The following is a 27,500-nucleotide window of genomic DNA, read 5'->3' on the forward strand; positions in this document are numbered from 1 at the left end:
TGCGTGTATATCTGATATGTCATCTACCATCTCTTTTCTGGTCTTGCACGCTTTGCTATCTTTTCATGCTTTGTCAGAGACACCACCGACCTCTCTGTGATGTGAAAGTGATAGGTCCATCGATTCAGGTTCATCACGGGAGAGTCCGATGATCTTGAAGGTCTTGGTTTCCACAGTATCAAACAGAGCAAGGAATGAGTTGGGGCTCCAGGACAGAGGGGAGAGTAGTACTCCATCATGCTGCATATGAAGGCCTTGTTTGTGGATAAGAGTTAAGGTGTGCCTGGTAGATGGACTTTGCACAATGGAGGAAGCCCAGTTGGCAACTGGCTTTGGTGGCCAACTTTGAAGTGTGGTTTGCCCAAGAAAGGTCATGGCTGATCGTGAGGTCCAAAAGATTGAGTGACTGAACCTCTTCAAGAGGCTGGTTAAGAAAGTATATAGTAAGGTTTGCCAGATGGTTCTTTCGGAAAGACAGAGAGAGAGTGAGATTTGGCTGGATTGAAATTCATATTCTACGCTTAACCAGTTTGTGATTTTGTCAAGGTCTGAAGAGAGGCAAGAGGCTGCTGCCTACCTATCTGATGGATGAGGGATGTCACAGCAGAGGGTGGAGTCATCAGCAAAGAAATAAAGAGGATATATATATATATATATATATATATATATATATATATATATATATATATATCTCTCTCTCTCTCTCTCTCTCTCTCTCTCTCTCTCTCTCTCTCTCTCTCTCTCTCTCTCTCTCTCTCTCTCTCTCTCTCTCTCTCTCTCTCTCTCTCTCTCTCTCTCTCTCTCTCTCTCTCTCTCTCTCTCTCTCTGTATATATATATATATATATATATATATATATATATATATATATATATATATATATATATATATATATATATATATATTGCAGCCTATGGCTGCTGGTTGCATCATTGGTTGGGACGCAGCTATGCCGCTGATGCAGTGTCCCCCCTTACCAGTACACTGGTGCTCATTTTGCTGACCTCGGAAGGATGACAGGCTGAGTCAGCCTCTTGGTGTATTTTTAATTCAGCGGCCAATGGGGCTTGAACTCAGGACCCTGGGATCCCAAGCCGCTACCCTAACCACTAAGCCAACACCAGTCTTAATAAAGAGGATTATCCAGACAGTCAAAGAGATTGTTGATGAAGATTAGGAATAGGACTGGGCCCAGAACTCTGCCTTGGGACACTCCAGCCTTGACAGGGAGAGTCAATGAGAGGATTTTGTTGAGAGCCACGCATTGGCTATGAGAGGAGAGGAAGTCAGTAAGCCTTGTGTGGAGTTGGCTTTGGATGCCATTGGCAGATAGCTTGGAGAGCAAGACCATGCACCTGACTGTATCAAATTCTCAAGATATGTATGTCGAGAGAGACGGCCCTGGTCTCATGTCTGACATTGAGCACCTTCATTCATTTTTTGGGGGAGCAGAAGCCTCCTGTCCAAGGTAGATTGACCTGGTCTGAATCTGAATTGGTGATCTGAGATCAGGCCAGTGGAACAAAGGAAGGATTTGATGCCAACAGTGATGATTGATTTTTTTTTTTTATTGATAATTTTTTTATTGATAATTATGACATCATAGGTTACGTGGCATGGCAGCCATGTTGGAAAAACGGAAAAACTTTGGACCTCCCTCCATCTCTGAAAACACACGAAGGGAAAAAATTGAAACTTGGCACATGGCAAGTCCTCCACATGGGGAACAAGTGACTATTTAATGACATCATAGGCACCTTTGTTATGACATCATAGGCACCTTTGTTATGACATCATAATTGCATATGTATAACGCTGCATCTGATGAGTGAAAAATTTTGAGGGTCATCTCGGGATAAAATGGTCCACAGAAAAAAAATTGATGACGTCATCGGTCATGTGATTCGGCAGCCATATTGTTTTTTTTTAAATATCTTCTCTGAAGTGGCTTAACAAATCGAGGCGAAACTTTACACGTATGACCACCTAACCATGAGGAGCAAAAGGTTCAGACATATGATGTCATAGGTCACATGGTGCGGCAGCCATGTTGGAAAAAAGGAAAAACTTTGGACTTCTGTATCGCTGAAACCACACCAAGGAAAAAATTGAAACTTGCCACCTGGCAAGTTCTCCTCCTGGGGATTGAGTGTGTTTTTTATTTTTAATGACGTTATAGGTGCTTTTGTTATTTCCATAATTGCATACATAGAACACTACATCCGATCAGTATAAAAATGTTTGAGGGTCATCTCGGGATACATTGGTCCACAGAAAATAAAATTGACATGTGGTTCGGCAGCCATATTGTTTTTTTTTTTTTTTTAAACTTCAAAAATCAACTTCTTTGAAATGGCTAAACAGATCGAGCCAAACCTTTCTACACATATGACCGCCTATGAGGAAAAAAAACGTTCACACATATGATGCCATAGGTCACCTGGTTTGGCAGCCATATTGGATTTATCCTAAAACCTATAAAAATATCTTCTTCTCCAGAATGGCTGGACAGGTTGAGGGGAAACTTCACATACATGTTCCCCAAACCTTGAGGATACCAGTGTATTCATGAATAATTGATAGGTCACATGGTCTGGCAGCCATATTGGATTGAGTTAAAATCTCTTTTTTAATTCTTTCTCTTAAACCTCTTCCCTCAATCGACATGAAACTTCACAATTATGATTTAGTAATGATGGGGAATATATGTTTTAAATTTCAATCTGATCGGACACATGATCTTGCTGCCAGAATTATTACCGAAACCCGAATCCTATCCAGGTTCCTCCTGATGACTTAATCTTTGCTTTTTTGCTTGTTCGGGTTCCTTCTAATGACTCCAATGCAGCACTGGACCTATTTGGTCTTCCATTTGATTTGAAATGAATTTCATTAAATCCCATTCCAAATTCAGTTGAATAATAATAAACATCATGGGTCAGGGTCAAGTGGCCGATCAAAGCGGGGTTGCATCTAAGTGGGACGTCTTGGTACCCAGTCATCACTGCCAGCAGTTATAAAGTAGCACTTCTAGTTATGTCTCTTATTAATGACGTAACACACCAGTACACAAATGCCACACAAAACTACACAAAGACCACACAAAACAGGTCCTGGTGAGGGTCTACAATCTCTGATTGCTCTTTTTCTTGTATTTTTGGGAGCATGACATTTCTCTTTTTTATTTTTATTTTTGATGATTAACAGCTCTCCAAGAAGCTGCGAATCGCTTCCAAGAGCTGAAGATGCAACAAGCCTTGAGGGATGCAATGGAGAATGAAAAGAACCAACGGAAACCTCATCCCTACAAACACATAAAGGTTTAAAGCTTGAACTGTTTAGTCCATTATTACATTGACTTCTTGAGTTAGAGCACGTTACCCAAACAAAAAATGGCACGTTTGATATCCATATCATGTTGAAACAATTTGGTGTCCATATTTGCTTGCTCATGTAATTTATGAGGGTGGTTAGGAGTGGACGTGACCTTTTTATTGTAGAACTTGTTAAATTAATTGGTGAATGCTAAAATTTTGTTCAATGAAACCTCAGAAAAACATACAGGAAGTGACATCAACACTGGTCAAAGTATTCTCGGTTAAAACATGGCAGCCTCGTCACATGTGACTGATACTGAGCTGTATCATTAAGTTATTTCTTAACAATTACATGAAACCAGGTGTAATTGACAGGAGGCCATCTGCACAATGCACCCCTTTCACATAGCTTCATGTCTAAATGATGCATTCGGTTAAAAAATGGCTGGAATTTGAGAATAATTTTGAGCATTCTCACACTCAACCAGCTGCTGTCACTGAAGCAAACATATACAATATACATGTTGAACTGCTAATTTCACAGAATGACCAGATCTCTATAGTTGAAATTACCACATGCAAATGTCAAAAGTAGTCAATATATAAAAAATAAAGAAAGACCCACCCACATCTCTCACCTCTGAATGGAGGGAATAGTGTGTAGCATTGGGATTCTCATGTGTACTATGTGTGAACGTCAATCCAGTTGTTGAGGAACTTTGGGAAGGGTTCGAAACAGCATAGCGCTGACCTTGTGTAGGTCTTCTTGGGTTGCTTTATGCAGTTTCTTCGGCTCGGAGTGTGGGAGGGGTAAATTATTTCTATAATCCCAGCCACACTGGGTTTCGTTGATTAGGTGAGAGCTGATTGGCTATTCCCTCCATTCACATGTGAGAGATGTGGGTGGGTCTTTATTTATATATGCTGAAATTTTGTTCAATGAGATCTCAGAAAAACATACAGGAAGTGACATCAACACTGGTCAAAGCATTCTCGGTTATGTGTGTGTATATATATATATATATATATATATATATATATATATATATATATATATATATATATATATATATATATATATATATATATATATATATATATATATATATATACATATATAAACATATATTTATGTCTGTATATATATATATATATATATATATATATATATATATATATATATATATATATATATATATATATATATATATATATATACACACATCCATTGGGACCATACTCTGTGCAGAGCATTGGTGCTGCCAAAGCAGAGTCCTTGGCTATTGGGCACAATCCTAGACGGGTCACCACTCTGACACAGGATACCAGCAGGCACTCATTTTGTTGACCTCTGAAGGATGACAGGCAGAGTAATCCCCACCTGGTATTATTTCAACAGCCAAGTGGGATTTGAACTCTGATCCCAAGCCCACCACACTAACCATGAAGCTAACACCAGGCACAATGCGCGTGTGTGTGTGTGTGTGTGTGTGTGTGTGTGTGTGTGTGTGTGTGTGTGTGTGTGTGTGTGTGTGTGTGTGTGTGTGTGTGTCTGTGTGTGTGTGTGTATAAGATTGGGGTGGTTGGGATTACACATTTTTAAAGAAGAAGAAGGCACTTCCAACCAAAAGTGAAAACGAGATCGACTCCACCAATGCTAATTTGAGCAAAAAAGGCCCTGACACCGGGTCTGCTCTCAGTTTTTTGTTCAAATTGGCCGAGTCGATCAAGTTTTTACTTTCGGTTGGAAGTGCCTTTTTAAAAAAAAAATCAACACATTTATACATCTACATATAAATAAATATATATACATATATATATATATATATATATATATATATATATATATATATATATATATATGTCGAGCCGTCGATCACCCTTCACTGAGGCATGAGGACGTCATATCAATATACTTGAGAGAAAAATATTTATTTACATCAAACATGTACGTACATGGAGAACAGCAAACATTACTGCCCTGCACAAAAAGGTGCAAAAACAGATCCCTGCAACTACAGACCAATCAGCCTTCTCCCAATCATCAGCAAGGTTATGGAATCCATCGTCGCTTCAAACATTAAATCCTTCCTCTTCTCCAATGGCTTGATTTCTGATCATCAATTTGGTTTCAGACCAGGTCACTCTACCCTGGATGTGCTGCTTCTGCTCTCCCAACAATAGATGGAGGTCCTCAATGCCGGACATGAAATCAGAGCCATAGACATATCGCGTGCTTTTGACACGGTCTGGCACCCTGCCCTGCTCACCAAACTCTATTCCTACGGTATCCAAGGCCATCTCCACTCATGACTCGCAGACTTCCTCTCCTGTCACAGTCAACGTGTGGCCGCAAATGGAGTTCTTTCATTCCCTCTTCATGTCCAGGCTGGAGTTCCTCAAGGCAGCGTTCTGGGTCCAGTTCTTTTTCTGGTTTTCATCAATGATCTCTCTGACTGGAAAATCTTCTTTATCTCTTTGCTAATGACTCCACCATCTGCCGTACCATCTGTCATCCCTCAAACCGGCAAGCAGCAGCTTCTTCGCTCACTGCAGATCTGGATAAAATCACAAACTGGTCCAACACGTGGAACATGTCTTTCAATCCGGACAAATCTCACACTCTCACTATGGCTCTCCGAAAGGACCGTTTGGAACCCCCCCCCCCCCATCTACTTTCTCAACAATCCTCTGGAAGAAGTCCTTTCTTTCAAGCTTCAGGGTCTCACTATCTGCCATGATCTTTCCTGGGAAAGCCACATTTCCAACCTGGCCCCCAAAGCCAGTCGCCGACTGGGAATCCTCCATCATGCAAAGTCCTTCCTTGGCCCACCTGAGGTCCTGACCACATACAAAGCTTTCGTCCGCAACCTGATGGAGTAATGCTCTCCCGTCTGGGCTGGTGCTCCTGCCTCTCACCTTTCTCGGCTTCACACAGTGGAAACTAAGGCATTTCAGATCATTGGCATCTCCTGTGATGAAGCTGAGTCTTTGGGCCTCTCACTCTCTCACCGCAGGCCGGTCTGTGGTCTTTCTGTCTTCTACCGTCTCCTCTCCGGTCTCCCCCCCCCCCCGCTCTGTCTGCGATTTGGCCCCACCATATTTCTGCAGGGTGCTCAAGGTCCACCAACAACCCCCTTCTGGTCATGTCAACAACTACCAAAATCACGAATCACTGCTCACCTTCACTCTCCCATTCCTCTTTTTCCCCACCTTTGGAATAAACTCCCTCACTCTGTTCAATTCCATTCTTCCCTCCAGGCCTTCAAAACAGCTGCTCACCACCACCTCTTATCCTCCCCCATCCAAATCCTCAATCTTTTCTTCCCCGTTAATCCACCCCAAACCCACCTCCTTGAAATTCCCTGTTTTCCTTCCTGAAAGTCCCTGTAATGTCCATCTTGTATACTCCATGTTCTCCACCCCATCCCTCTCCCTTACACAGGTCTTCTAATGTCTCTGTTCCCCACTGTTTTTTCCTTCCCACTCCTGCCCCTCTTGTCTCATGCCGCCCCTTGCTGTGTGTTGTGTGTTCGCTCTCATACGAGCCTTGGCAAGGTATACAAATTTAAAAAAAAAAAAAAACAGACTCCAAGAACACCAATTAGCAATTGAGGAACCTCGGAGAGAGCTCTGCCAGGGTGGCAGAGTCACCGCCTTATGTATGTTTTTTCTTGCCACGTTGGCTTATTCCAGCAAACAATAACCCTTCTTTTCATCTCAGGACCAGCTGGTTTATGTCCCGTCAACACCAGTATATTAAGCAGATAAACAGGATCTGAGGTTTTCTTCCCGATCCGGTCACACAATGTACCTGTGGAGCATTCAAGGTTGACCACATTTCTTATCTTACAGGCCTTCCTTTACTTCATGAGAAAAACAGCAAAGCAGAAATATATTTTAGCTAACTGCAATTGAGTGGATTTTGCTGGGAAGAAACAAAAGGCTTTCAAAAGGCTCAAATCCCTATATGTATGTGTATATATATATATATATATATATATATATATATATATATATATATATATATATATATATACATATATATATATATATATATATATATATATATATATATATATATATATATACACATACACACACATACCTTCACGGCGTGGCCAAAAGTTTGCGGACACTCCTTCTAATTAGTGGAGTCAGCTATTTAAGCCACACCCATTCTGACAGGTATAAGATCAAACACACAGCCATGCAATCTCCACAGACAAACACTGGCAGTAGAATGGGCCGTACTGAAGAGCTGAGTGCTTTCAACGTGGCACTGTTATTGGATGGTGCCTTTCCAACAATTCAGTTCGTCAAATTTCTGCCCTGCTGGAGCTGCTCCGGTAATATGTAAGTGCTGTCATTGTGAAGTGAAAACGTATCAGAGCAACAACAGCTCAGCCACAAAATGGTGGGCCACACAAGCTCACAGAACGGGACCGCCGAGTGCTGAAACGTGTCGTGCAGAAAAATCGTCTACCGTCAGTTGCAACACTCATTACTGAGTTCCAAACTGCCTCTGGAAGCAACGTCAGCACAAACACTGTTCGTCGAGAGCTTCATAAAATGGGTTTCCATGGCCGAGCAGCCACACGCAAGCCTAAGATCACCATGCACATTGCCAAGTGTCGGTTGGAGTGGTGTAAAGCTCACCATCCTTGGACTCTGGAGTAGTGGAAACACGTTCTCTGGAGTGATAAATCACGCTTCACCATCTGGCAGTCCGACTGATTAATCTGGGTTTGGCAGATGCCAGGAGAATGCTCCCTGCCCGAATGCATAATGCCAACTGTAAAGTTTGGTAGAGGAGGAATAATGGTCTGGGGCTGTTTTGCATGGTTCAGGCTCGGCCCCTTAGTTCCAGTGAAGGGAATTCTTAACGCTACAACATACAATGACATTCTTGATGATTCTGTGCTTCCAACTTTGTGGCAACAGTTTGGGGAAGGCCCTTTCCTGATTCAACATGACAAATATATATATATATATATATATATATATATATATATATATATATATATATATATATATATATTTCTATGAAAAATGTGTTTGTCGAGACAGATACATTCTTCACGCTGTACGTGTTAGATTCCATGAGGTTTTTGCTTTTCGAAATTCTATTCACTTATTTCGTCCATTTGACCTTTCACATCCTTTCTCCTCAATCTATTTAGGTATCCCTCCAATGATGAAATGCTAAGGTCAGTCAAGAATAGTCCAAAGCTGAAGGAGTTGTGAAACAAACAAACAAACAAACAGAAACTATTCCTGCTTCATAGCACAATCATTCATGATTTTTTGTTTTTGTTTTTTTTATACAGGCTATAAGACTTGTGAAGGTGTTGTAAAATAAATCGCGCATACACTTGCAGGCAAATTACATGAGACAAAACTGGACTTCAGTTCAGACTATGTATCCGTTGAGCTTTGGGGAAGTGACTTAACTTTCCAGGGCACTCTGGCTACTGGTCAAATGCCATCTTTATGATGTTGCTCTTTTTCTTAACACTCAGCCTGACAATTCAGGAGAAATTTCCTCTTCCCCATGGATGGGAGTTGTCTGTGTTCTGTCCTTTAAAAGCCGAACATCAAGCATAGAAGCAGCATGTACCTTTTTGTTTTTCTGTTGTTTTTAACATCTTTTGCATGACTCAGTCAGGGTCGGAATGGAACTGCTGACTGCTGAGATTCAGAGTGGATGCTCTCACCTTTATTTGATTTATTTGTTGGTACTCCAGATTCCTTTTTGTCTGGGATATGTGAGAATGGTCATTGTTGTAATTATTTTCGTGGCATAGAGTGAAGTCTTTGATAAGCATAACTTATCTTGTGAAGCAAATGTCTTTTGAAAATAAATATTGGAGGATGGGGCCCAGAGCACGATGCCCAATGGATGTGATTGATGCGGATATGCAGAAATTGCTGGATTGCATTGTTTAGAAAATACAGCAAAAACTGTACCTTACTCTTTACAAAGCGTTGGTGCTGCTGAAGCAGTTTCTTAGCAAGGGATATACTGGGTGGTTTGTCATTGCCTTCCCAGCACTGGTTGTTGATGTTCTGTCCTTTTTAAATGCTGAGCGTCAAGAAAGGAAGCAGCACGTATCATTTTTAGCTCACCTGGAGCATAGTTCCGGGGAGCTTATGGGATGGCGCGTCGTCCGCCCGTCCGTCCTTCCGTCTGTAAACACTTGCAACTTTTCTGAAACTACACACACAATTTCAATGAAACTTGACCACAACCTTCATCACCTGTGATGTACTAAAGTTTGTTCATGCCATAAAAAATTGGGGTCTCAGGGTGTCTAAGGAGGGAGTTTATGGGGGTAGGGGTTGCCCCCCAAAATATGTACTTTGCTTTCTTCTCTGAAACGACACACACAATTCCGGTGAAACTTGATTAAACCTTCATCACCCGTGATGTACCAAAGTTTGTTCACGCTATTTTAAAGATTACGGTCTAACGGGTTAACGGGGGGGGGGGGGGGTGTTGCTCCCCAAAATAGGTATTTGCTATCACGTTAGTGCATAAGTACATTTTGCTGATTCTGACCCATGTTGACTTCCTCATCAGTATTATTATTCTACCAGGTGAGCACCCAGTGGTGTTGCCCTTATTTTTGAAGTCTTTGGTATGACTCAGCCAGGGTTCAAACCACTGACTTCCAATACTCAGAGCGGAATCTCTAACCATTAGGCCACCGAATCTGACATCGAAAATACAGCAAGGAAACAAAAACATATTGTTACCTCCGCCATCAAAGGTGAAGGAGGTGATGTTTTCACACCTCTCTGTCTGTTTGTTACTTGCAAAATCGAAGATTTTTCACCTACTGTATATTGGTTAGTCTACTTTGTTATTACCTTCGCATTCTGCGAAAGGTTATGTTTTGGTCGCTGTGTATTTATTTATTTGTGAATATGTGTGTTTGTTTGTTATTCGCATAACTCAGAAAGTATTAAACTGAATTGCATGAAAATTGGTGGGATGATTCATGATTATCCAAGGACGATTTGATTAGATTTTGGGAGCGATCGGGTCAAAGGTCAAGGTCAAGGTCATGAAAAGGTCAAAAACAAACTTTTGAGTATAACTTCCTTCATAAGACAGCTATCGACATGCAACCAACGCCATATTGTTCCATGACGAAATACCTTTCGGGTACGTGGTGTCAGATTTGACGTGACATCATCAGAAGTGCGTCAAAATGACGTCACAAGATGACGTAAATTTTCAATTTTCGACCTCATCAGTTTTGATCATACCGTTTTGTAGGACTTACCTTAAGGACGTCACACACCAAATTTGACGTCGTTCGGACTGACCGTTATGACGTCATTGACGTTTGAACATAACGTTTTTCAATTGTGGCTAAAATGTCCTTTTTTTTATTTTTTTATTTTTTTATTTTTTTTTTTGTATACCTTGGTCGAGGCTCGTATGAGAGCTAACACACAACTCACAGCAAGGAGGCATGAGACAAGAGGGGCGGGAGTGGAAGGGACAAATCATTGGGGAACAGACACAGGTGAACTGTGGAAGGGAGAGGGATGGGGATGGGACGGGGAACATGGCGAGGAGAAGATGGACATTACAGGGACTTTCAGGAAGGAAAGCAGGAGAATTGAAGGAAGTGGGCTTGGGTGGATTATCGGGGGTAGAAAAGATCGAGGATTTGGATGGGGGAAGATAAGAGGTGGTGGTGAACAGCTGTTTTGAAAGCCTGGAGGGAAGAATGGGAAAGAATAGAGTGAGGAAGTTTATTCCAAAGGCGGGAAAAAAGAGGAATGAAAGAGTGAAGATGAGCAGTGATTCGTGATTTTGGTAGTTTTACCAGAAGGGGGTTGTTGGCGGACCTTGAGCGCCCTGTGGAAATGTGGTTGGGACAAATCGCAGAGAGAGCAGGGGGGGCAAGGCTGGAGAGGAGTCGGTAGAAGACAGAAAGACCACCGACCAACCTGCGGTGATTGAGTGAGAGGCCCAAAGACTTAGCTTCATTGCGGGAGATGCCAATGATCTTAAAAGCCCTGGTTTCGACAGCGTGAAGTCGAGAAAGGTGGGAGGCAGGAGCACCAGCCCAGAGGGGAGAGCAGTACTCCATCAGGCTACGGACAAAAGCTTTGTAAGTGGTCAGGAGCTCAAGAGGGCCGAGGAAGGACTTTGCACGACGGAGGATTCCCAGTCGGCGACTGGCTTTTGAGGCAAGGTTGGAAATGTGACTTTCCCAGGAAAGGTCATGGCAGATAGTGAGACCCAGAAGCTTGAAAGAAAAGACTTCTTCCAGAGGATTGTTGAGAAAGTGGATGGGGGGTTTTCTAAACGGTCCTTTCGAAGAGACATAGTGAGAGTGTGAGATTTGTCTGGATTGAAAGACATGTTCCACGTGTTGGACCAGTTTGTGATTTTATCCAGATCTGCAGTGAGCGAAGAAGCTGCTGCTTGCCGGTCTGAGGGATGACAGATGGTACGGCAGAGGGTGGAGTCATCGGCAAAGAGAAGTAGAGGATTTTCCAGAGAGTCCGAGAGATCATTGATGAAAACCAGAAAAAGAACAGGGCCCAGAACGCTACCTTGAGGAACTCCAGCCTGCACAGGAAGAGGGGATGAAAGAACTCCATTTAGGGCCACACGTTGACTGCGACAGGAGAGGAAGTCTGCGAGCCATGAGTGGAGATGGCCTTGAATACCGTGGGAAGAGAGTTTGGTGAGTAGGGCAGGGTGCCAGACTGTGTCAAAAGCACGTGATATGTCCAGGGATACGGCTCGGATTTCCTGTCTGGCATTGAGGACCTCCATCCATTGATGGGAGAGCAGTAGCAGCATATCTAGGGTAGAGTGACCTGGTCTGAAACCAAATTGATGATTGGAAATCAAGCCATTGGAGAAGAGGAAGGATTTCATGTCTGAAGCGATGATGGATTCCATAACCTTGCTGATGATTGGGAGAAGGCTGATTGGTCTATAGTTACAGGGATCTGTTTTTGCACCTTTTTTATGCAGGGCAGTGATGTTAGCAGATTTCCAAGCACATGGCAGATGACCTTGGGAAAATGAGAGGGTGAATAGAACAGAGAGAGGGTGAGCAAGAGCAGAAGAGCAGGCTTTGAGGACACGTGGGCTGATGCCGTCTGGACCGGTTGCAGAATCTGACTCGAGGTTTGAAAGCAAGCTCTCCACCTTGTCAGGAGAAAAGGATACAGAGTCCAGGGACAGTTGGGTGCGACTGGGTAAAGTGGGTAGAGATAGTGATGGGTTTAGGACACAAGATTTAGCTGCAAACACCGAGTTTAGACATTCAGCTTTATCACGTGTGGAATCAGCAGTGCGGCCATTTGAGGTAAGGGAGGGGATGGAGGGGGAACATACACCAGAAACAGATTTGATTAAACGCCACCAGGATTTTGAGGAGGGAGAGAGGTTTGAGAGTTCAGACTTGAGATGAGAAAGATGTTGTTTTCTGGCTCTCCTGAGGGTAGATACACACTTGTTCCGAGCTTTGTGGAAAGAACTGAGATTGCCCTCAGTTGGGTTTGCTTTCCATGAGGCAAAGGCAAGTTGTTTCAGGACAACTGCCTCGCCACAAGCTTCAGTAAACCAAGGGCGGGAGGAAGGGTAAGACAACTGAACACGAGAGGGGATAAATCTGTGCATGAGGGAGAGCAAGTTTCTTTGAAAGAATTCCCAGGATGAGTTGATGTTTGAGAAAGTAGTGATAGGAGACCAGTCTGTAAGTTTGATGGCTGCTCGGAGACCCTGCCAGTCGGCTTGAGTGAAATGCCAGACTCGACGGCGGTGAGGTGGTTCTCTGATAACAGCCAGAGAGATGTCCACTTTAACAAGGACGTGGTCAGAAGAACCAATTGGAGCAAAGGAAGAGCAGCAGATATTGTCAGGGAAATTTGTCAAAATCAGATCCAGAAGAGATGGAGTACCATTGGTTGAGATCCGGGTCGGGAAGTTGACCGATTGAGTCAGTCCCAATGAGTCGCAGAAAGCTTTTGCTGATGTCCCATGGCAGGTGAGAGAGGTACCCACACCTAGCCAACTGGCGTGATGACAATTGAAGTCGCCACATAAGAGGAAGAGAGAGTTTGGATGAGAAGATAGAAGATGGTCCATGTTTTCGGAGAGTGAGGTGTAGATGGAGTCATCACTGTTCGGTGGACGGTACAGTACACATATAAACATGAGGTGGGAGTGGAGGGGAAGCCGAAGCCAGAGGTATTCCTGGGGGTGTGGGGGAGTGAGAGCAGTGCAGGGAGAGTGAGGAATAGAGTCTTTGATGAAGAGAGCAACACCTCCACCAGGACGAGACTCAGGTCTGTCATACCGTAAGAGGGAGTAACCAGGGAGAGATACTTGGGAGTCAGACACGTCTTGGGAGAGGAAAGTTTCTGTTAGGCAGATAATGTCTGGTTTGTCAGTGGCAACCTGTATGGAAAGATCTGAAAGGTTTGAGCGAAGGCCCCGGATATTTGAGGTCCACACTTTTAATGAAGAGGTAGGGGAGGAGGCTTTGGGTGCAGGAGGTGGAGGGGCGGGGGAGGGTAGGACGAGCGAAGAGGGGGGAGGTGAGGAGGGGTGCTGAAGGAGTGTGGGGTATTGCAGAATAGCGAGGGGAGGGGCCGAATGAGGAGGAGAAAAGGCTCTGTGGTGCTGGGAGAGAGGGGGGACAAGAGACAAGGAAGATGGCAGTTGAGGATTTGAGGAGGTGGAGTGAAGAGATGGAGGTGAGAGGGCAGTGGAGGGAGGCAGGTTGGTGGATGAGAGGGGGGCAACTTAGAGAAGGAAGAGTGAGGGGGATGAAAGGTGGGAGAAAGGTGAGGGGGAATTTTTGAAAGAGGTGAGAGGGAGGCTTGGAGGGAGAAGAGTGGGATGGTTGCTTTGAGAGTGAGAGTGAGGGGTGAGGGGGTGAGTTGGCACTGAAGTTGGAAAAAAGAATGGTTGATGGAAAGCGAGCATCCATGGCAAACTGTGGTTTTTAAAAGTTTTAGGTCAGAGATGCGATTTAACACAATTCTTGATGGATGCAATGAAGGCGAATTCAGAGCATGGAGAGAAGAAGCGCTGTAATAGTTGGATTTTTTAGGCAAGGAATGAAGGAGAGGTCGAAATGAGAGCAGTCTGTTAAAATAGCAGAAGAGTAGTGCATTGTGAAACAGTAAAGAGTACCACATGTGTGAGAGAGGAAGATGAAGCATTATAAGATCGTTTTTGTTGTAATATTAATGTATGAGAGAGTTCAACAGATTAGGTCATGGAAGTGTAATATTTTATATTCCTGATATTTTATATTCAAATATCTATGTAATTTGTAAAGGAAATTGTCCCAAATCCAGGCATTATGATCAGTACCAAAATATCTGCTTATTTATGAACAGGTTTTGCAAATTAACTCTATGGTCAAGGTCAAGGTCACACTCAAGGTCAAATATACTTGTAGGCATAACTTCAGATCTAATAGAGCTATTGACATGAAACCAACGTTAAAATGTTCCGTGAAATAAGAGCTTTCAGGATGGTAGTCCGCGATTGGTCGTGACGTCATTGGAAGTGCGTCAAAATGACGTCACAAGATGACGTCATTTTTAAACTTTCGATTTTTTTCAGTGTTTATCATTCCATTTTGTTGGACTGCCCTCAATGACGTCTAACACCAAATTTGACGTCCATCGGACTGATGGTTGTGACGTCATGGACGTTTTTAAATGACGTTTTTCAAATGTGCCCGGAAAAAAGTAGCGGCGGCGAAGGTATGCGCTCTACCGAGTGCCCGTTCTCGTTCTGTATATTTGTCTGTCTGTTTGTTTGTTTGTTTGTCTATCAATCGCCAACAGGCCACAATTTTAAACCGATATTCACGACCTTCTCCACATAGTAGAGTTTGTCATAAGCAAGAGCCTATTGTTTTTAAAGTCAAAAGGTCAAAAGGTCAACATCGGCCAAAAAGTCAACAACTTCGGTGGTATTTCTAAAATCCTCAATTTTCTTCCGATTGACTTGAAATTTGAAGAGGATTTATATATTAGGTCACTGAATTCAACTAGCCAATTATTTTTGAGATCAACATTGACCAAAAAGGTCAACATAGGCCCAAGGTCAACAACTAAAGTGGTATTTCTAAAATCCTCAATTTTCATCCGATTGACTTGAAATTTGAAGAGGAATTTATATTTCAGGTCACTGAATTCAACCAGCCAATTATTTTTGAGATCAACATGGACCAAAAGGTCAACATAGGCCCAAGGTCAACATAGACCCAAGGTCCACAACTAAGGTGGAATTTCTAAAATCCTCAATTTTTATCCCATTGACTTGAAATTTGAAGAGGATATTCATATTTGGTCATTGAATTCAACCGCCAATTATTTTTGAGGTCAAAATTACTTTATGGATTTTGCTGCAAGTATTGTGCTCTGCACAACGTCATCTTCATGTTTGTCTGTTTGTCTGGGTGCAAGATATCTCAAAAAGTTGTGGACAGATCCATATGAAATCCGGATCTGACTACAATAATTTTTAAAGTGATTCTTCACCATTGAGAGATCGGGCCAAAAATTATATGAAGCACGAAATCATAAAATTGGGGACGGATTCGGATGAAACTTCGTGGACAGGTTGGGGATGTGACAAGGAAAAATTGATTCAATTTTGGTGAAGATCCGAATGCGGATCTGGATACGTGAATTATTAGTTCACGAAAAAATATTTTCACGAAAAAATAAAGTGACCACTATAATTCGTTATTGTTGTCTGTCTGTCTGTTGGGTAGTCGATCCAGTCGAAAAAAAAAATCCCAATTTTTTTTTTTTTGAGATTTGTTCTACTCTTATTATCAGTATTTAAAATGGCGATTTCAGTTAATACAATGGCGATTTCGATGAAACTTGGTTGGTAGGTTCATACCATGACCTAGTTGTGTGCAAATGAGAACCGTTGCTATGGACACCACCATTGCCAAGCAACGGGACTTTGAAATTTTTTGTTGGGTCGTCGATCGAGTCGAAAATTTTTTTTTTTTTTTTTTAATTTGAAATTTGTTCTACCCTCATTATCAGTATTTCCCTCGATATGTTTGTCTGTCCCTCTGTTCGGTCCAGTGCTCCGTGAATACAATGGCGATTTCGATGAAACTTGGTTGGTAGCTTCATACCATGACCTAGTTGTGTGCAAATGAGAACCGTTGCTATGGACACCACCGTTGCCTAGCAGCAGGACTTTGAATTTTTTGAAAAATCAAAAAAAAATTTTTTTTTTCGAAAATCAAAAATCGGGCCACGAGCAACTGTGGCAGTACATTCAGCCATATTGTCAAAAATATCCAGCCGAATCCTATGAAAACTGTCGGAGAAGATAGACTTTGAATGAACCCTGGTCGAAAACAATTAAAAAAACGAAGTTCGTTATATCTCAGAGACTATGAGTCAGATATACATGAAACTGGTATGGTAGTTTCATGGTATGTCCTAGTTATGTGTGAGAAAGAACCGCTGCTATGGACCCCTCCATTGCCTAGCAACGGCCGAAAAACCTCTAAATGTGGGGGTATTTTAACTAAAAAACATTCTGCAGCATTAACCCTTGAAGCTGGAATCATGAATTTGCTTGTGCTTAATCCTCAGGTCATTCCCCATCGAACGGGCCCATCGCGTCAGGTTCTATTGGGTAGTCGACTCCCCATGTCCGCCTACCGGCTTGTCTGTCTGTCTGTCCCGAGCATAGCTCCGTAGGTTTTGATCCGATCCTGATAAAATTTTAGTGGGAGGTTTATATCATGATCTAGTTGTGTTTTCCTGAGAATGGGCGTGGTGCACCCATTATGGGTGGAGCCACGCCCAAAAAACATGTGTTTTTAGGGGGTAGCCGATTTCAGTTTGCATCTTCTCCTAGGGGTTTGTCGAATCTGGCAGGGGTTTCGGTATTTGGTTAGCCCAATGGCACCTGCTTGCCCCACGGAGCTCGATTTTTCATTTTCGTCCCAAGGTCAAGGTCACAAGGTCACGAACTTAGAAAATTGCGAATTGTGTTTTTCGGGGGTAGCCGATTTCAATTTGCATTTTCTCCTCGGGGGTTTATCGAATCTGGCAGGGGTTTCGGTATTTGGTTAGCCCAATGGCACCTGCATAGCCCCACGGAGCTCAATTTTTCATTTTCGTCCCAAGGTCAAGGTCACAAGGTCACGAACGTAGAAAATTTCGAATTTTGACATAAAAATCATCCGACCGCCCAAAATTTGAGAACGAGGATGACGATATTTTTTATGCATAATCTTGAGGTCATTCCCCACCTAAAGTCTTGAAACCATTTTACTCTATCACGAACACCTTGCCCGTGGCGCCCCCTTCAAGTTTGTTTTTACACTGATTTCATCAAAGTATGGATAATCCGAGAAGTGCGAAATGCCATATAGCCATATATGACGTTATATTGTTCCTGGAATGTTCCAGAGGAAGTTTTGCACAAAATGTCATAATCCTTGACCTTTGACCTTTAATTGTCCACAAAGGTCAAATTTTCAAAGTTGTGGGAATCGAACCGGGTTTTCGACCTTCTTCGACGAACTAACTCCAATAAGCTATAGCACATATCCTGTTTCCTTATTTTAATGTCCACAACATTGTTTTGTGATCTTTAAAGGTTATGCAAAGGTCAAATTTTGAAAGTTGTTGAACGAAACCGAGTTTTCGACATTTTGCAGCTAATAACCTGTCACTCGTACCACATCATGTTGATCATTTTTATAACTTGGTCAAACATTATCACATTGTCTCATCCTTGACTTCTGAAACAATCTACATCGTCAAATACCGCTCGTGAACCATCGTCGTCTTCAGACTTGTTTAATCTTTAAAGTGATTCTGCACCATTGAAAGGGCCAAAAACGATATACACTACCGGTCAAAAGTTTTAGAACACCCCCATTTTTCCAGTTTTTACTGAAATTTAAGCAGTTTAATGTTTCAATGTACTCTGAAATTAAAGCATAGAACAAATACGCAATTGCAGACAAAAATACATCATGGAATCGTTTTGTTAAACAAAATTTAATCTAAATTTTGACTCATCAAAGTAGCCACCTTTTGCAGATATAAGAGCCTAACATACTCGTGGCATTCTTTCTACAATGGAAATCAAATATTGTTCGGAAAGTTCTTCCCAACACTGTTGCAGAAGTTACCACAAATGTGTTGCACTTGTAGGTTGCTTTGCTTTCACCCTTCTGTCCAGTTAATCCCAAACCAGATCGAAGGGGTTTAAGTCTGAAGACTGTGCTGGCCATTCCATGATTTGAAGCCTACAGTCTTGTTCTTTTCTTCTCAGGTAGTTCTTACATAGCCTGGAGGTATGTTTTGGGCTGTTATCTTGCTGGAGGATGAACCCCTGACCAACTCGGCAAAGACCAGAGGGTATTGCATGACGCTGCAAAATGCTGTGGTAGCCCTTTTGGTTCTGGTGCCAGTCACTCTGTGCAAGTCGCCGACTGGATCCAGCAAAAGAGCCCCAGATCATCACGCTTCCCCCTCCATGTTTGACAGTTGGTGTCACACACTGAGGAACCATCCTTTCGCCTACTCGACGGCGTAAAAAACCCTGCGTGATGAACCGAAGATTTCAAATTTTGATTCATCGGTCCATAAGACCTTATTCCAGTTTTCAGTAGTCCATTGGCGGTGTTTCATGGCCCAGGCAAGCCTCTTTTTCTTATTTTGCCATCTTAGAATTGGCTTTCTTTCTGCCACTCAACCTGTCAAACCTGCAGCTCGAAGTCTTCTCTTCACAGTTGAAACTGAGACTTCCTTACTTCGATAAGTGTTAAGCTCTGCTTGAAGCTGCTTCCTGTGAGCCGCCTATCACACAAGCTGTTGACTCTCATAAACTTGTCTTCTGATTATGTTGTGGCTTTGGTTCTGCCAGACCTCTTCCTGTCAGAGTTTCCTCCAGTTTCCAAGTGCCTTTTGATGGTGTAGGAAACTACTCACTGACACCTTGGCTTCTTTGCAATTTCTCCAAAGGAAAGACCGACACTTTTAATGGTTATAATTGTCTGTCTGTCTTCCTTTGTTAATTGTCTTTTTCTCACCATTATGACAGCAATATACTACTTCCTGCAGTACAATATTGTCCAAATAATGCTTCAGAGGGTGTAGCAACACAGTCTGTTCCAACACTGCTTTTATACAGACAGAGGGTTTGTAACTAATCAACAAAAGTTGTGACACCTGGAGGAATTGTTTGCATCAACTTTCAAGGCTTAATTTACTTCCATTGCTGCAGAACAGCTGCAGTTGCTAACCCATTACTTGTTCCCCGAAAAGGGCCTTTTTCAACCTAAACTTTTTTTTAACCTCTGGCAGTTTACCGCTTAGCTTTGTACCATTTCAGGTTATTCACTGAACTTGAACTGCTTAAATTTCAGTAAAAACTGGAAAAATGGGGGTGTTCTAAAAGTTTCGACCAGTAGTGTATAACATGATATTTCAAAAATGAATTGGGCCAGATATGTTCTCAAGTATCGGGCATTATGTGGCAGAGGTATGCGCTCTACCGAGTGCCCTCTAGTTTGTTCATTTATTTGTTTGCTAAAATTTTCATATCTTGAATATTATTCGGATGCTTCCATTTATTCAAATATATCTATTGTGCAAGTTCATTATCATTATTATGATTATTCATTGTTTTTTTTTGGTGGGGGATGGGGGTTATTTATAAAACACTGTGTGCTGCACTGTGAGATGTCAAGCTCAACATGGTTTAACCCTTTTTCCTGGCAGATTGCATGGGAAAGAATTTGTACGTGCTGTTTGTTTTCAGATAAATAAGCCAGTTGGAAAAGTGCAGATGCATATGGCAGACACGTCAGAGATTCCACGCTGCAACTGCAAGTCAACAAATGAGTCACCTTGTGGCGTGGACTCAGAGTGTTTGAATCGTATGCTGCTCTACGAGTGTCACCCGTCAGTATGCCCAGCTGGTGCACGGTGCCAGAACCAATGTTTCAGCAAACGCCTGTACCCTGACACTGAAGTCTTCCGTTCCGAGTTCAAGGGTTGGGGCCTTCGTACGAAAGCCGATATAAAGAAGGTCTGTTGCAGAGAATGAATAGAAGGGGTTTGAGGATTTAGTTTTGTTGTGCTCGGATTCAGATGCAAATGCTTTTGTGACTGGGGTGTTTAAATCAATAAAGGGGGAGATAATGACATGAGTGTTAGCCAGCCATCATCATTATACTGCACTGCCTTTTTCGGAATAAAGTTTTTTTTTTTAAATGTTTTATTTATTTATTTGTTATCTCTGCCACCGGAGGTGGAAAGAGGTTATGTTTTCATCCCGTCTGTCTGTTTGTTTGTGTGTTTGTTTGTGTGCAGGATATCTCAAAAAGTTGTGTGTAGATTCGGATTAAGTTTGGTGGGTAGGTTGGGTGTGTGATAAGGACGAATTGATTCAATTTCGGTGAAGATCTAAATCCGGATCTTGATACGAGAATTATTTAATTTTTAAAGTGATTCTTCACCATTGATAGGTTGGGCCAAAAATTATATATGGAGTGATATTTCAAAAATGTATTGGCCCTAATATGTTCTTGTGGATCAGGCATTGTGTGGTGGAGGTATACGCTCTTCCGAGTGCCCTTCTCGTTTATTTAGATTTGTTCACGTCCATGTTTTTTTAAACAAAATTTATCTGTAGGTTTGACATGGTGCATTGTGTCCTTCAGGAGGTGGACTAAGAGAATTGGGTGCACTTTAGATGGTATTCTGGTAAAGAAGAAAAGTTCAAAATAATTGCATGGTACAAGCACTTTAAATGATGTCGGCAAACTGAGCAATAATTTGAAAATATATTTTCACAAGTCTCAGTATCTATCATACTCATCCAGCATTCAGGACTTTGATGCACTCATTGATTACACAAGCTTGGAACAAGAAAATATCAGCAAGAAATTATTCTGACGTCAACATTTCAGTGGAATGAGTTATGAAGATGAAATGATGGTTTTTGTTGAGGTTGATAATGAAGTAGAAAGGAAATCGAGTATGTATGCTGCAAAGAGGTTTAAGACATAATTTGGGGCAATATGATGTCATTGATGGGGGCATATTGTGTTGGTGTCTGCCAGGGTGATTTTGTCAATGAGTATGTGGGAGAACTTGTTGACGATGAAGAATGCCGAAAACGCATGATGTATGCACATGAAAGGCACATCACCAACTTCTACATGCTCACCATCGACAAGGTATGCCACCTTCACTGCGTTCTGTTGATATTTAGCTCTGGAAGTTTTGTTGAGCTCTTATGCAAGTGTGAGAATTTGCTTTGTCCTTCAATTACCATTGTTTCATACCAGGACCGAATAATTGATGCTGGGCCAAAAGGCAACTTCTCACGTTTCATGAACCACAGCTGCCATCCAAACTGTGAGACGCAGAAGTGGACAGTGAACGGGGATACACGTGTCGGTCTTTTCGCGCTCAAAGACATTCCTGCAGGTATAGTCAGGCGTCTCCATTGCTTTGAGAGTGTCAATTGTAATGACCTCGTCAAACTCCCCCATTTCAAACAAAACAGAATGCTTTTGTAATATTGCTCAATCCAGACTTGTCGTTGTGCACCCTCGTTTTGCGTAATTACCATCATTGAGGATCTGATGTGGTTGAGGTATTCTGCATGACCGCTATTTCATTTGAAATGATCACCGATTGATCATTTCTCTTTTTCTATTTAAGAGATGGACATCTTTTTCTTTATCTAGTTTGTTTGTCATCTGATTGGCAAAGGTCTGCACTGAAGCATCCTTGATTTTATCTTCATTTCATGTGCATCTCTTCCTTATGGACTTTGCAAGCTCGTCATTTTTGGGTTTTTTTTCTTGGTGAACCACTTGTCCATGTCTTTTGCTGAACAACATTTGAATCGTGTTCTTTGCATTTGCACAGAACAATATCGTACAGACTTCATGCAGTTTGGTTGACGTTCAAAAATGGACAAGAAAAATATCATACTGAATATTTTATGAGATAGTTGTGATGTGATGGTTGTAAACCTGCTCAACACTGCAACACTTGTGTACATATCCATGCTGCTTCAGGAACTGAACTTACTTTCAACTACAACCTGGACTGCCTGGGTAATGAAAAGACCATCTGCAAGTGTGGTGCACCCAACTGCAGTGGCTTTCTTGGGGAAAGGCCCAAGGTACGAGTTGTGTGACCACTCTGGCGTTACTGCAAATCTGCTCGGGGTCATGAATGCACGCGTTTGTCACCAAGGGCACATTATTATCTCAGCCATCTGCTATGGATGGAGGCTATGTTTTCAACCCTGTCTGTCTTGCGTTCTGTTTCTGTTTGTTAATCTGTTTGTTACTTGCGAAAATTGAAGATTTTTCAAGTGTATTGCTTGGTCTTGTACGTTATTCTGTCTGTCTGTCTGTTTGTCCATCGCCTACAGGTCACAATTTTAAACCGATCTTCACGAAACTTCACCACATGGTAGAGTTCGTCATAAGCAAGAAGCCTATTGTTTTTTTTTGGTTTTTTTAGGTTAAAAGGTCAACATAGGCCAAAGGTCAACAACTTTGTCAAGTTTCTAAAATCCTCAATTTTCATCCGAATGACTAGAAATTTGAACAGGATTTGCATATCAGGTTACTGAATTCAACCACCAATTATTTTTAAGGTCAACTTAGGCCAAAAGGTCAACATAGGCCGACTTTCTAAAATTGTAAATTTTCATCAGATTGACTTGATATTTGAAGAGGAGTTGCATATTTGTTCATTGAATTCAACCATTTATTTTTGAGTTTAACATAGACCAAAAGGTCAACAGAGGCCAAAGGTTAACGACTTTGGTGAGATTTCTAAATCCTCAACTTTCATTCCATTGACTTGAAATTTGAAGAGGATTTGCATATCAGGTCACTGAATTCAATGAACAAGCATTTTTGAGATGAACATATGCCAAAACGTCGATATAGGCCAGATTTTTAAAATGTCAAGTTTCATCTGATTGACTTGAAAGTTGAAGACGATTTGAATATTTGGTCATTGAATTCAACCACCAATTATTTTTAAGGTCAAATTTGTTTTATGGATTTTGCAAGTATTGTGCAATGTACGACGTCTGTCTTGTTTGTTTGTTGGGTAGTCGATAAAGTCGAAAAAAAATTAAAATTTTTTTGATCTTCCCTTATTATCACTTTTTCCGTCGATATGTTTGTCTGTATGTCTGTCTGTATGTCTGTATGTCTGTATGTCTGTTCGGTTCAGTGCTCCGTTAATACAATGGCGATTTCGATGAAACTTGGTTGGTAGGTTCATACCATGACCGAGTTGTGTGCAAATGAGAACCGTTGCTATGGAGACCACCGTTGCCGAGCAACGGGACTTTGAAATTTTTGATTAATCATAAAAAATTAATTTTTTCGAAAATCAAAAATCGGGCCACGAGTGACTGTGGACAGTACATTCAGCCATATTGTCAAAATTTTCCAGCTGGTCCTCTGAAAACTGTTGGAGATGATAGTTTTTGAATGAACCCTGGTCGAAAACAATAAAAAAACGAAGTTCGTTATATCTCAGATACTATGAGTCAGATATACATGAAACTGGTATGGTAGGTTCATGGTATGTCCTAGTTATGTGTGAGAAAGAACCGTTGCTATGGACCCCTCCGTTGCCTAGCAACGGCCGAACAACCTCTAAATGTGGGGGTATTTTAACGAAAAAACAATCTGCAGCATTAACCCTTGAAGCTAGAATCATGAATTTTTTTGTGCTTAATCCTCAGGTCATTCCCCATCGAACGGGCCCGTCGCGTCAGGTTCTATTGGGTAGGCGACTACCCATGTCCGCCTACCGGCTTGTTTGTTTGTTTGTGTGCACTGTGCAGGATATCTCAAATAGTTGTGGACGGATTAGGATGAAATTTGGTGGGCAGGTTTGGTGTGTGACAAGGACAACTTGGTTAGATATTGGTGATGATCCTGATCTCAAAATTCTTTAAATCATTATTCACCATTGAGAGATGGGGCCAAAAACTATGTTTCGCATGATATTTCAAAAAGATGTGGACAGTTATCACAAAACTAGGTGGATGAGTTGGTTAGGTGACAACAACAAGCCGATTAGATTTTGGTTCAGTTCCAGATCCAGATCCAGATCCAGATCCAGATCCGGCCTATCAGTGGGATACGAAATTTAAACTGTTCAGCCCGGCGGAGGTATGTGCTCCACCGAGTGTCGTTGTAGTTGAGAAGATAGTTTAATGTAGTTTTGATAATGAAGCAGAAATTGTTTATATTACATTTTTGCATTTCTCTGCTGCCTTTCCTTTGACTTTTTATTAAATGTTCCACAAATACAGTCGGAGGTGTGTGTGTGTGTGTGTGTGTGTGTGTGTGTGTGTGTGTGTGTGTGTGTGTGTGTGTGTGAAAGAGAGAGAGAGAGAGAGAGAGAGAGAGAGAGAGAGAGAGAGAGAGAGAGAGAGAGAGAAAAAAAAAAAAAAAAAAAAAGAGGAAGGGGGGGGGACAGAGAAAAAGACAAAGACTACCAGCCTCAGTTGTGTAACGGTTAGAGCGTCCGCTTTGAGTCTGGGAGGTTGGTTGTTCTCACCCTGGCCAAGTCAAACCAAAGACTTTAAAAAAGGTACGTGCTGCTTCCTTGCTTGACACTCGGAATCAAAAAGGATAGAGCACGGACAAACAATCATAGATTGGTAAATCATAGCACAGGCTTTGATCAGCCAAATGGCCTCCTCCTGTGTCAAAGTTCCAGGTTAAGATGAGATGTGCTCATGTTCAAGTTGCCTGATCTGACGAAAGTTACTGAACAGATTATACATCTATTGTCTATTGTGTTGCTGCATACCATTGAGTGGGTTGTGGCAGGAGAGTTGAAATGTATGTGTCATTTGCAGTCATCTGTAGCAGGAGAAGCAAAAAAACCCAAAAGAAAATACAGGCGGCGCAGACCAAAGCCCGAATCACGTCGCGAACATGACAGTGAATGCTACCACTGTGGAGATGGTGGAGAGCTCGTTATGTGCGATCGAAGAAACTGCACCAAGACGTACCATCTCTCTTGTGTCAGACTCACAATGCTTCCTAAAGGTGCATTTTTTTTTCATGAATAGTTTTTGTTGATGCATCGATTGATATTTATTGTTTAAAGTTATTGTCAGAACCTTGTTAAATGGGGAGTGTTTAAAGAAAAAAAATTAAATTCAAAGTGAAGGGTTGGGGAAGATCTAGAACACAGAGAGGACCAGGACACAACATAACAAAACGCTCAGCAGAAAGAAAGGGAAGAAACGCCAACAGCAGGACTAGGGGACAAAATAGACGAAGATGGACAAGCAAGGGATGTGGGTAAGAATAAGGGGTGGGGAATGATGCAGTGAATGGACAACATGGATATAGAAGCGAACTCTCAGGAACGTCAAACTGGAAATTTGCAGGAAAAACCAGGTGTGGATCCAGGCAGCATGCGTGCAGATCCCATTTCACCTCGCATACATTCAGGCACACGCACCTCCCCGTGACGGTTCTTCGTCCAGCCCTACGTTATCTGGACCTGCTCCCCATCAATACCATTACTTCGTGTGTCCATGCATCTGTCGACGGCAATCACCAGCTGCACTCGGTGATTGTGTCTTCTCTCCGGCTCTCCAAGCACAGAGTCCTGAACCTTAAGTTTCTCGCACACCTCACACCTCTCTGCCCCAACATGTTGTTGTGCTTCACCTGTTCTTCTGGCATTCACCTGTTCTGGCATTATTCCCTCTTATCTCCTCCTCAGATCTATTTTCCCCTGTCTCCCTTTCTCGCCTCTCTGGTTCTACGTCTTATTACCTCCGCCACTGAAGGTGGAAGGAGCTTATGTTTTCACCACTCTTCGTCTGTTTTTGTGCAGGACATCTCAAAAGATTGTTGACAGATCCGGGTGAAATTTGGTGGGCAGGTTGGATGTGTGACAAGGACGAACTGGTTATATTTTGGTGAAGATCCAGATCCGACTACTGGAATTTTTTTAAAGTGATTCTTCACCGTAGAAGGATAGGACCAAAATTATACATAGCATGATATCTCAAAAAGTTGTGGATGGATTCGGACGAAGCTTGGTGGATAAGTTGGGTGTGTGACAAGGAAGAAGCGATTCAATTTTGCTGAAGATCCGAATCCAGATCCAGCTACTAGAATTTTTTTTAAAGTGATTCTTCACCATTGAGAGATGTGGCTAAACCGATATATAGCACGATATCTCAGAAAGTTGTGGACGACGGATGCGGATGAAACTTGGTGGACAGGTTGGGTGTGTGATAAGGACAAATTGATTTGATTTAGGTGAAGATCTGAATCCGGATCCAGATATGAGAATTATTTAATTTCTATAGTGATTTTTCACCATTGAGAGATAGGGCCAAAAACGATATAGTTCTGTATTGCATGATATTTCAAAAATGTATTGGGCCCGATATGTTCTCATGAATCAAGCATTGCGTGGTGGAGGTATGCGCTCTACTGAGTACCCTTCTAGTCTTCCCCTGTCTCTCCCTCTAATCTCTCTTCTATTTCTGTGTTTCTCTGTTCCTGTTTTAATTTATCTGAGTAACCTTCACCCTTAATTGTATCCTCTCCAGTTATTCCCCTTAATGTGGCCCTAATCCGCTCTCCAATCCTGGACGGCCACCATTCCCCACTGCGTGTCCCGTACATCAGCCAAATACGCTGCCAAACCATCTTGGCTGGCTCCGATGGTCTTTATTTCTGCTTAGAGCTTGGCCTGGCCAGTCTCCATATTAGCCCCCAGCTTGACTCCCATATTGGGCCAGTTGGCCACCATGCTGTCCTGCTTTGCCCTGCCAGCCTTAATTTCACCTGCTATGTTGTCCAACTAAGCTTGGCCAGCCTACATTTTGGCTCTGATGTTTTCAATCATGGCTGCAAATTGTTGGTTCCAATCTGGTGGCGGCTTCACAGGCTTGCTGCTGCTTAGCACTGGGTTGCTGGGTGTTGCTGGGCTAGTGGGGAGTTCCGGGCTACCGGGTAAGGGAGGCGATTCCACTGCTCCCTCTGGTGGACCTTCCAACTCCATTTCCACTGGTGCCACTGTGGCATCTGTTCATTACTCCCACTCTTAGTTTGAGCCAACACGATCTTCCATACAAAATTTATT

The 27,500-nt window shown here is 42.2% G+C and overlaps 1 protein-coding gene across 5 annotated transcripts in view; it reads left to right on the forward strand.

Annotated features, from left to right (window-relative positions):
• The window catches only part of NSD2 (nuclear receptor binding SET domain protein 2), a 152,908-nt gene that overhangs the window by 113,833 nt on the left and 11,575 nt on the right, over nt 1–27,500 (forward strand). For all 5 annotated transcript variants that reach the window (XM_085888625.1, XM_085888644.1, XM_085888634.1 and 2 more), the window contains 6 exons: nt 3,208–3,320; nt 20,140–20,409; nt 21,446–21,562; nt 21,674–21,815; nt 22,415–22,521; nt 25,243–25,435. In XM_085888625.1, the coding sequence (XP_085744751.1) occupies nt 3,208–3,320; nt 20,140–20,409; nt 21,446–21,562; nt 21,674–21,815; nt 22,415–22,521; nt 25,243–25,435 (942 nt within the window). The remainder of the gene's footprint in view (nt 1–3,207; nt 3,321–20,139; nt 20,410–21,445; nt 21,563–21,673; nt 21,816–22,414; nt 22,522–25,242; nt 25,436–27,500) is intronic.

The sequence above is a fragment of the Eptatretus burgeri genome, chromosome 1 (assembly GCF_056783735.1).
Source record: "Eptatretus burgeri isolate ZD-2024b chromosome 1, Ebu_testis_v1, whole genome shotgun sequence".
In the NCBI taxonomy this organism is placed as follows: Eukaryota; Metazoa; Chordata; class Myxini; order Myxiniformes; family Myxinidae; genus Eptatretus; species Eptatretus burgeri.